Source organism: Lipophrys pholis, assembly GCF_963383615.2.
Source record: "Lipophrys pholis genome assembly, chromosome: 10".
NCBI lineage: Eukaryota > Metazoa > Chordata > Actinopteri > Blenniiformes > Blenniidae > Lipophrys > Lipophrys pholis.
In genome coordinates, this window is record NC_137640.1 from 11,942,796 (window position 1) to 11,954,607 (window position 11,812).

The window sequence follows — 11,812 nt, forward strand, 5'->3', positions numbered from 1 at the left end:
TTAGATCAGATCAAAGGGACACTCATTATCTAAATGGGCTAACACTGTAAAGTCTTTATTAATTGCCACATGTTTTGCGATGGTCCACGAAGGCCCACAAATACAAAAATGCAAAATAATGTCATGATTCAATTAATTCACATTACATTTGGCTTCAACACTGCATCTCCAAAGGTTTAAAACAAACACTTCACAAATATGAACTGAATGAGCAAATACATTTTTGCAATGGAGAAACCTGGGAAAGGTTGCAGTCTCTGTGTTTCTTTTAAATATTAGAGGTGAAAATAACAAAACAATACTTAAAAAGAGCAATGCTGTAGGTGCCTGTGTTAGTGTGTATTTATACTGTTTTGAGTCATTCAAGCTGCATTGCCCTGCACCTTGGTATGTTAACCCAAGCTATCATCTGAGAGAGCCTGCCACATTCTTCAGAGATTAGGCAGCTTTATTGTATCAGACATTTCATCCAATGTCAGGCTGCCTTCACACTATTGAGATCGGTCTTTGAAAGTTCATAGATCTGTGGAAGAGCCTTAACTTAGGCTAAATATTACATTTGGGATAGCTGTTACGCTGTAATGTGAATTTGGGGCAAACAATGAGAGAAGCTTTGAATGGCCATTTATATGTGATTTTCCATAAAACAACTCAATAATCTAATTAGAAAAAAATTACAAATAATATAAACATGAACTGTGAAAACTAAAATACTGTCATTTTTCATCAGTCCCAGTTTGAATTTTCCACTTAACTCTTATAGTAGCTCATGTTAACACACTCGCCTTAACAACCTGAGCATGCGAGGTGTTTCCATTTTGGCTGAAGGCACTGCTTTGGCGTATGACTGTCTCGCAGAACTAGTTTACTAACGACTAATCCTGCAATTTTGTTTATTCTAGCTTTAAAGCTCTTTTTTTTGCATAATGAGCGCCTTGTCTGTTTGGCTATCCATTAACTTAATCACTTTGTATGGCAACATGCAATTACCAAGGCAGTGGCATTGAGGAAATATTTCTTTTTTAGAAAACAACTACTGAATGCATGGTCACAAAGGTCAAACGGGTATAAACCAAGTTGCTCTTTTAAATTTGTGTAGTTTCCGGCGAAAACACATAAAAGCAGAAAATGCAAAGCCTTAAGTGTCATAAAAATCTAAAAAAAAAAAAAGAGTGAAAGTAAAATGCTTAGTTGTTGTTGGTCTAGACAGAAAAAAAACGAGAAGGTTGTTTGGGCTCATGTCCCTTAACACTTTATGAAGCCGCTGCTTTATTGCAGAGACCGCAACATGTCCCAAGAGAACTCCAGCGTGTCATGAGAAGAACAGAAAGACCTTTAAATAGGTAGAATGAACAGGAGTTAGGGGGGATGAGAGAAAGGAGGACAGGGTTTGAGCTAATAGCTGTGGATTGATATGGGGAAGTAATTACGAAACTGCAAACAAAGACTGCACACGAATGGATGTCCCTGAATCCTGGCACAAATCCATACAACGAAGGGCAGGAAGTTGTTCGCACTGAGTGAGGAAGTAACCCCATTTCCTGGAATTGCTGTACAAGCCTCTATATCCAGCGGGCCAAACAGTTGTCATGGTAACTTGCAATAAAATACCCTTAGCTCAGCATGGAAGGAGGGAGACGAAGCTCAAACTAAACACTATTACCCTGAGGGAAGCTTTACTGGCCCACACAGACACTGGACGTACGAAGTAGACAAACCAAGCATGAGTTTTTAGGATTTAGCCTCCAAAATCAGCTTCAGTTTAAGGGTGGTATCTCACTAAAAGACTAAGGTCAATACCAAAAGAAATACTGATGTCTCAAATCTCCCAATTTTTTTTTATCAGTATGTGAAAGTATATTTAAATGCAACATTATCTGGAATGTGGAATTATTTCTATTTATTATATTTATATAAAATTAGTACTCCTCGTACACCTGTTGTCAAACACAGCCTACAGCCTTCTAAAAACCCATTGAAGAGCCGATTCAAAGAAGGAACCACTGACAACCCCCAAAAGTTTTAAAGGATTTTAAATTGATGAAAATGTGGTTAAGATATAAATCTCTTGGTGCAGAAAGGTTCCTATAGACAACGCACTTGTTTTGTGTTGGAATTGCTTTGAAAAGTTGGGAGAGTCTCAGCTGAGTGTACAGAGCAGGGCTGAGCTGTTTTGGTACAGCAGGAGAGCAGGATACACCGCTGGCTTGTTGGCTTGTTTAGTGTGTGTGCGTGTGTGTGTGTGTGTGTGTGTGTGTGTGTGTGTGTGTGTGTGTGTGTGTGTGTGTGTGTGTGTGTGTGTGTGTGTGTGTGTGTGTGTGTGTGTGTGTGTGTGCATGAAGAGGGTGAAAAGAGACAGACAGAAACAAGGATATCAGTGCAGACAAGTAATATTCAGGGACTTTCCCTCAAACCTTCACATTCAGATTGTCTTTCTCTTTCAAAATGTCATTTTAATAGAAAGAAAAACAATAATTTGGGTGCCAAACAAAAGCATTTCCACATCTGAATATATTTCACATATCAAAGCATTATCCCTGAGTTAATATATTCCTCTCATCCAAACCTTGACCCAAAATGTCTCTTAACCTGCCTGTGAAATTAATACGTTTAATTAACTTACCTACACCCATAAATTTCAAGTGTAGAAACATTAATATATCAATATCGAGCTAATTTTACTAGAAAATGTGTTTACTGATGTGCTCAGTTTTTCTAAATGTTGCATTTTGCTGCTCGATTTATTCGTGTAAGAGGATATATTAATTTAAGGCTCAGCCGTGAATGTAGTGATAACAAGACTATCAATTCACAGGCAACCAATCTATCAATCAATCAATCAAACAAACATACAGTGGTTTACCACAATGTATTTCATACTTCTCTGTAATCTTTGCTCAAAGCATGCCTGATCTAACTTGTATTGTGTAACAACAGAGAAATCAACTTAATTTCTTTGTCATTTCTTCAAGACCAAGACCACAAATTTAATGTACTGGCCAACACTGAGAGACGAGGTCTCGTCTTGACTTTACTTCTATTTATTCTATATTCTTTTTTGTTTGCAGCTATGTTGCAAAAATTTCCCCCGGTGACTAGTTACAAATTATAAAACTAGAAAAATATTTAAGTATTTCGGTTCTATTCATTGCTTCTCTTTTTCTTGTGGGCTGTCATTGTCCCTCCTGATAAGCTCACTGACTGAGAAAGTTCACAAGTCATCCTTATCTGGCTACTTTCATCTCTGTTGTGGTTCAAACTTGATTGTGACAAAAAATAATGTGTTTAACCTTTATTGCATTATGTTTTGGTCGGTTCACGTTTTCCATTATGGTCTGATATACAGAAATTTTAATATACACATATACTTTTTTCATTCATTCATTTTCTTCCGCTTATCCGTTTCCGGGTCGTGGGGGTGATAGTCTGAGCACCGTCACCCAGATCACATCGCACCATTTAAGAACCTTCCTGCAGGTGGTGAGCCTACGGGAAGGTGGCGCCCGGCGTGGGACACGAACGCACTACCCTGAGATTGTGAGTCTCATGCTCTACCAACTGCGCTAGCCGGGGGCCTACACATATACTTTTTTTCCCCTAAATACTACAAACCTATTGTATGTATGCTGTGCTGAGTTGATTGTTAATTGTAGATATTCACTTTGCCGTTATCAACTGAGCAGTGTTTTATGGTACTGAGATCTCAACACAGGGTAAATGCGATTAATGTTGTCTTAAAAGGATTGTATTTACTGCAAAGGTTCCAGTAACATAGTAAATATGTATTAATTACAACAAGAGAATATGAAAATATGAGCAAAAGAAGTTATTTTTGATAATAAGTATATATCTGGAAAATCCAAGTGAATTACCAGACCATAAAACTTGAAGGGTGTTTGGGGCTTACAGAGGCCAATTATAGATAAATACAAAATTAAGAGGCATCAAACATGATTCAGTCATGATTTTAAAAGTCCAACCTCAGTCTACCATAATCTTTTCAATTACAATAAACTGCTAAATTATAAAACTGATACGATGAATGAGTGTAAAACTGCTCAAGTTAGATATTTAATGGTAGAGTCTAACTGACTGGCTGTTTTTGTTTTCTGTGTGCGTACAAAGATGGACCTGCCCATCAACTCCTTAACTCTTGAGATCTGGGAAACTATTAAAAAAATTGTAGTATATTATATATTGCTCCAATGATGTTCTGTTTCTTTTTACGAAGGTTCATCAAGATGTTTTAATACAGATAAAGTAAATCACTTTGAGGGTCAGGAGACTATTAATAATTGCTATCGGTCTACTGTTTGTTCAAATCATGTCAAGAATTTGTAATGGATTAGATTCATCAATGGCTATTGAATATTAATTTTAACCAGATGTTGCCCGACCAGTCCAAATGTATTTCCAACTGTTAAGAAATAACTGTTAAGACCCCTAAATATAGTTCAATTGATTGACATCCAAATAACAAAATGAGACGATCAAGTTGCTTGTTAACCGATTTCTATTTCAGAAATAGATTATTTAAGAACTTGAACCTTATTCAAGAGAATCTAATTTTAAGCATTTCCATGTAGTTTTCCTACCTAATGTGCCCTACTTTGCTCATTACTCCATGCGCCCTGCCTGCCTGTCTCCAGGATTACGGGACTGCATTGGCCAAGGAATGCAGGCACCAGTAATTCCCTGTTAATTTGCTAACCTATTGAACAGTGCAAGACACAACACTTTGTAATCCTCACGACCTTCACAGCAGCAATGGATCTCACATCATTTTTATTTTGCCTGCTTGGTAGGATTAAAATCAGCAGGAACAAACTGGTCAAGTTCGGACTGATGTTGTATTAGCTGTATGCAGCAAAGTGATGACAGACCCATCAATATTTAACTTGGTCTATTATGCAGCTTTAATTCTACTATCATCATCATCACAATCGGTTTTTAGATTTAGGATGTAGTTATTCTACGCTGACATGACTACATACATGTACAGAGTGAACATATGAATATACTAATACTCGTGCATCTGGATTGCGGTCAGACAGATTCGCCCAGTGACTCATACTGTTCTCCAGATTATTTAATGCTGTCACAGACCTGTCAACCACATCTGCAGATTTGTCAACAAAACCTGAATTACAGTTATCCAGTCTCCATCCTATAGAGCTCTCCGAGATATCCTCAGTTGTGGCTTCATCTAAAGTTAACCAACAACGTGTCCTGTTAAATCCACAAAATTGTGAAAAGACATTTTCCCCCTGATTAGTGCATCAATACTAGATCCGATCAACCTATCTTTAATAATAATTACTTAATACAATTGTGAAGCACTTCGTGCTACAACAATTGTATGAAAAGTGCAATACAAATAAAGTTTGATTTGATTTGATTACAGGTTATGTACCACAAGCCTTTAAGGTTGCTGTTAAACCTCTTCTTAAAAAAAAACAAAAAAAAAACACCTTTGATCCAGGTGTTTCAGTAAGTTAAAGGCCAAAACCAACCTTCCCTTTATTTCTAAAATCTTACAAAAAGTTGGTGCAAGTCAGCGATGTAAGAATGTTTGTACTAACAACCTATTTGAGTCTTTTCAGTCAGGTTTTAGAGTCCATCATAGCACAGAGACAGCTCTGGTCAAAGTTAAGTATGATTTTCCTGTTAGAGCTCAGTGCAGCATTTCATACTTTTGATCATAATATCCTAATACAGAGACAAGAACATATCATCGGGCTTAAAGGTACAACACTAAACTGGTTTCGATCATATTTATCAGACAGTTAATGATGTCAATGATGACTCCGCACCTCAGACTAAAGTTAAACATGGAGTTCCACAAGGTTCTGCCTTAGGACCTATACTTTTCCACATTATACATGCTTCATTTAGGGAATATCATCAGGAGACACACCATCAACTTCCATTGCTATGCAGATGACAAAAAAATCAATTTATCTATGAAACCAGATGATACTGTACTGAAGTTTTTCTTAAAGACATAAAGGCTTGGATGAGCCGTCATTTTCTATTTCTGAACTAAGATAAAACAGAAGTTATTATATTTGGCCAAAAACATCTCAGAGAAAAATTATCTAAAGATATAGTAAGACTAGATGGTATTACTTTGACAGCCAGATGCACTGTGAGGAATCTGGGAGTCATTTTTGACCAGGACTTATCTTTCAACTCCCACATTAAACATATCTACAGGACTGCTTTTTTTCACCTGCGTAATTATTTCTAAAATCAGGAGCATGTTAACTAAAAGTGACGCTGAAAAACGAATCCATGCATTTGTTACTTCCAGAGTAGACTATTGTAACTCCCTATTATCAGGGTGTCCCAATAACTACTTAAAAAGTCTTCAATTGATTTAAAATGCTGCAGCCAGAGTCCTGACAAGAACCAATAGGAGAGATCACATCACTCGAATATTAGCTTCTCTTCAATGGCTTCCTGTTAAATTTAGAATAGAATTTAAAATACTCCTTCTGACTTCTACAGCTCTTAACCATCAGGCTCCATCATATCTTAAAGAACGGCTCCTCTCGTGTGAAACCAGCTCCCAGTTTCAGTTAACTTCTAAGGTTAGGGTTAAGACTTTTCTTTTTAATAAAGCTTACAGTTAGGGTTGGTTAAGGTCACTCTGGACCATTTTCTAATTAAGCTGCCATCGGTTTAGACAGCTGGAGGACCTACACTGAGCTACCTTCCTTTCTCTCTCACCATGTGTCACTCTGTCACTGACATTTGCCTCTCTATCAGTCTGTGCTCTCGCTCTCGCTCTCTCTCTTTCCTCTGCAGAATCTTCCGACAATGGAACTGAAGTTTGTGGTCTGAAGCCTCCTGCCCTGATCCGTCTTCACTGAGTGAATCTCTGTCTTATTTGTCAGTCCTTCTTTTCTCTCCTTAGATCCCAAATGGAATAGCAGAGAGTCGCCACCTGAGCCTGGTTCTGCAAAGGTTTCTTCCTATAACAATGGGAGTTTGTCCTTTTCACAATCACTTATGCCTCCTCATGTGGATTTGTTGGGGTTTTTTTTGTAAGACTGCCCTGAAATGACTTTGTTGTATTCAAATAAATAAAGTTGAATTGAATTGAACTGAAATTTACTACTTTTTCACACAACAATAATAATGGTTATATGTGAGGTCTGACAGTACCTACACTACTCAAGGGGTGGAGAAAGTTGAAAGTGCATATAATCTGAAACATGAACGTGCTAAAGCACTGGCAGATTTATGTTACTAAGACTATGGGGTGCTTAAACCAAGAGACACTAGAGAAAAGCAAAAGTTGGATGGTGTGACAGAGAAGATCTTTTCAGTCAATTTATTAATACCACAGCTACTAGTAACAAAGCCAACGTGCTGTGGGTGGAGCTAATCATCTGTTAATAAGGCAATGTTGTAGGCTGGTCAATAATTGTTTTTGTTTTCTGAATGCAGGGTGAAGCACAGTGCAGAAAAATCACATTTCACACCAGACTCCAACTTGGGTCAGATGCAAGTAAACCATGGGTGGCACAATTGCTAGCCTTTGTCTGTTTGTATCCGCAATCCATTACATACGCACACCCATGTAAGCCGTCTGCAGTTTGCACTGGGCAAATATATGCAACCATCCACATGCCCACACTGTAGAGGTAACACTATGTCGTGTGCCACAACAATGGCACCTACGCTTCCTCAAGAATGGTCAGACTGTTTATGACTGGCTCACTAGAACAGTATTGCTTACTGCAATACTGTTCTAGTGAGCCAGTCATAAATCAGCTTTCCATGCATAATGCTTTCCATCAAAACCTATAACCAACAGGTCAGGCTTTCATTATAAGGAAACTGATGCAAAACTATTTCAACTTTTGCAATGCATAAGTATGGGAATGGTTAGAATAAATACTTATGTACTGTGCACATCAAAAGCTGTGCAGTGTAGCAACTACAGTATATTCAAGTACATTATTTGCAAGAAAAACAGCAGACAAGATTGAAGACAAGACAGCACAAAATTGAATATTGAGTGTGCGTGCATGAAGAAGTGCATATGTGCATGTGGGCAGGCAGGTCGACGTGCGTGTGTGCGTGTGTGCGTGTGTGCGTGCGTGTGTGCGTGCGTGAGTGAGTGATTGAGTGAGTGAGAGAGTGAGGGAGCGACATAGACAGAGCGCGGGAGGGAGGGAGGAATGTCAAACACCAACAACATTCCTATGCTTCTTCTTGCACCGCCTGCAGCACTTTTACATTGTCTCCTCTTCTTTTGTGTAACGTCACTGTTAACAAGTCACCTATAGTCAATGAGAAAACGTGAGAAAGAAAAGCAGGGCTGAACAGATCAACCCCGAGCAAAGCTTGAAATAAAAGCACGTGAGAGAGTATCAATTCCAATGCTTTAGCACCCTTATGTAAAAGCTGAAAAAGCTACAGGCATTCTCATATTTCCCCCCAAAAAACAACAGCTACTGATTCAAATATCGAGAAACCCTGTAAATTCTTAATATTACTGTGGACGACATTAAAATCTAACTTAAAATGACATGAAAGCAGATAGAGCTACTCCGACTGATCTCATGAAAATTTGACACGTTATCTTATCTTGGTCAGACATTAGTAAAATATTGTTACATGAGGCTAATTGCATTGGTGTTTACATAAGCATGTGTTTCTTTACCATAAATTCCATTTGTCAAGGATAAGCTCTATGCAAACACCGGGGAACAAGAAAATAAAAGGACATAGCCTTGGTAGAATCACTACTGTTTTAAAGTTTTTACTTATTTGAAAAATGACCAAGAAATTATTCCGTAACAAAAATATTGCATGATCAGTTAATTTGGTCTGGTCGCTGACATTCCCCAAAATATTGTATCTGTAAATATGAGTAATAATTAACAAAATATAATAATTATTATTTTTGTTTTTATTATTATTCAAAATCATTGACTTCTGCAAACTTATGCAATACACAGAGTTCTGAACTAAAAATTGTGCTTAACAGAGGACCAGTGCTCCTAAAACAATCCTTTCTCTTTACGCAGACCACTCTGTTAGTTACAACTTAGAAAATGTGATCGATCCAATCTTCCCTCACATATGGCAATGGAGCAAAGAAAACATCAGATACTAAATACTAGAAACTTACATCTATATCATATCATCAGCTCCACACCATTACAAACTACAACGCTGATAAATACCTAATGACAGGCTCAACTTAAAACAAGAGGTTTTATGCTGCAAAGGACGAATTTCTGGCAGAGCTGTTGTGCTGGACCAAATGAGTTTCAAGATTAACACATTAAGTGGCTGATCAGTATTTTAATTAAACTTGAAATCTCAGCAAACACATCTTTTCGAGCAAAAAAAAACCCAAAACAATTATAAAAACGAATCAAACTTAATTCAACCCTAATAGACTTATTGAGTATTTTCTTGTGATTTCCAGGCATTTTTATTTCACCCTTAAAATCAAACCCAGCTTACCAGCGCCTATATGTCCTTCAGACCAGATATAAATGTCTCCTTTTAAGTGCGACAACATATTGTGATTTCAATGACATCCTTTTTGTTGTTGCTAGAATTGTGTATGCATTTATTGTGCATAACACCTGTGCTTAAGTTTACTGATCTTTTTTTTTTTTTTAAATCACCTTTAGGTCATCCCTATTGTTTTGGTGGGGGGTTCATGGTACTTTATTTTCTGCAGAGTCCACTTGCATGGAGACTTCACCCAAAAATCACGTTAAAAAAAAAAAATCGATTTAAGTTCTGGGCCTTCAAACTTAACCTCACAACAGTAGTGATAATGGTAGATATTTGACCAGATCCAAACTGCATCCAGCCCTTCATCACTCACAGCCTCTCGTAGTCTAAACATGATTTACTATTTGAGCTCCTTAACCAACTCAGCCTTCATCAACATCTGGGCAGCGGTGCGATCAGCCCAGCAGTAGGCCACAAGTATCCACATTATACAGAACCTACCGCTCTGGATGAGACAAATATAAACTTTTGCTTGCATTTAAGATCTGTGTGTATTTTAAACACGAATACAATCACTGGATAAACGTAAATCTGACGTTACTTAAACATACATGGCTTTTGGGTGAGAGGCCAGACCTGAAGTTATCACCTGCTAAATGGGAGCAAGAAAGACACAGAAAAACGTTTCAAACGCCAGGCTTAAGTTATCTTTCTGTCTAAGGTCACATGTTGCTCGCTTTTCTAAAAAGATTTCGTACTTTTCGCAAGTTCATGCGAAGAGATGCGAGGTCAGCCTCGCGTCCCGCAGATGCAAGAGTCAAACTCACCAGACGTGACAGCAGCTTATGAGTTATGACCCCAAAAAAACCCGCAAACGCACGTTCCCGAAAGTGACTCAACTTACCCAGAGAGAGGTGGACGAAGCAGAAGATAAAGACGAGCGACTTTCCCGAGGAGAAACCGGGTATCTTCTCCATGTTTTCTGTAGAATCCACATAAGGTCGCCAGCCAAAAGAGTTGAACTGTCTCCGGTGGACGACTCGTTCTCAAACCCCCCCTTTTTCACTCCACCTACACCCCCCCCCCCCCAAAAAAAGAAGTCTCGATGCGGACGCAAATTTCTAAGGGATAAACACCATCAGTAAAAGGAGGTTATAACATTTGAGTTATTTGTTACGAGCTGCGATGTTGAGAAAAGTGTCCAGTGTAGTCATAAAATAACTCGTGTTGGTCACACTGCGCTGTAAAAGTCTCCCTCCTCTCAGCGCCGCAGACATGAGAGTCACAGCGAGGGAGGAGGCGAGAACGAGTATCCTTCCGCTGAAGTCACACAGGAACTATATTCAGACAGAGAGGGGGGGGGGGGGAATTGGGTTTTTAAAAAGTAACTTCAGAATCCCTACATCGCTAATAATTGGACTCTTAGACTTTTTTTGAGGGGAAGGAATATCAACCGAATTGTATTTAGTTTCCTGGACGCGAGCACAAAGGAGTAGAAGTTAAAGTTTTCGTTGACCGTGTTGTCGCGGCGGAGGAATTTTTTTTTTCTCATTTTTTCTCTACTTCTCGGAGTCTGGTATGACTCAAAATTAACCCGTTCAATGGTGTGTTTTTACACGCCCCCCGTTTGTTTTACACACCCTCCCTTCACCATCTCTGTAGGTCCCCTTTAGTCTGTCAGTGCCAGCATGGGTCCCAGGATTTATAACCACAGTATTAAAGCTGCAGCTTTCAGGTGATGTGGATGGAAACATCTCTTCTTGCAAAGATGTGTGTGGTGGAACATTGAACTGACAAAACCAAGTAGATTAAAAACCATCTCTAAATCCACATTTAAATCTTCTAATGTAATGCATTACACCAGCGAAGTTATTCTTTAGTGCTCTTTATGAAAAGCCTGACAGGTGAATTTTCCCTCCATTAACTGGTTTGTCAACTTTGATGCTTGCAGGCTTCAAGTTAGTCATCTCTATAATTGAATGGTGTCATTGACAGACAAAGGTCATTCAGATTTTCTGTGTGTTATTGCCAGACGTGGAGACTACTGAAGCCCACTGAAGATTTACAACTAAATTCAGGGTGAGTGTGGAAAAAAAAGCTCTTCTTAAAACAAATTCACTGTGGTTCATTTTGAACTGCATTATCAGTAGTAGGCTCTGGATTCAATTTAAAGATTTTCATGCGAAGCAGTTTTCAATCAAATAATACATTCCATAAATCTTACTTAGGCAGAATTTGTTTTTAATGAAATTAATGTATAAACCAGACATTTTATTGGTTGAATTTAATTAAAACTATGGGCATACTCCATTGCGTTTCCATG

At 38.3% G+C, this 11,812-nt stretch overlaps 1 protein-coding gene across 1 annotated transcript in view; it reads right to left on the reverse strand.

The window, feature by feature from the left end:
* The window catches only part of notch2 (notch receptor 2), a 43,586-nt gene extending 32,801 nt beyond the window's left edge, over nt 1-10,785 (reverse strand). The window contains exon 1 of the mRNA XM_080474101.1: nt 10,394-10,785. Coding sequence (XP_080330227.1) covers nt 10,394-10,466 — 73 coding nt within the window. The 5' untranslated portion in view covers nt 10,467-10,785. The remainder of the gene's footprint in view (nt 1-10,393) is intronic.
* Between the last annotated feature and the right edge of the window lie 1,027 nt (nt 10,786-11,812).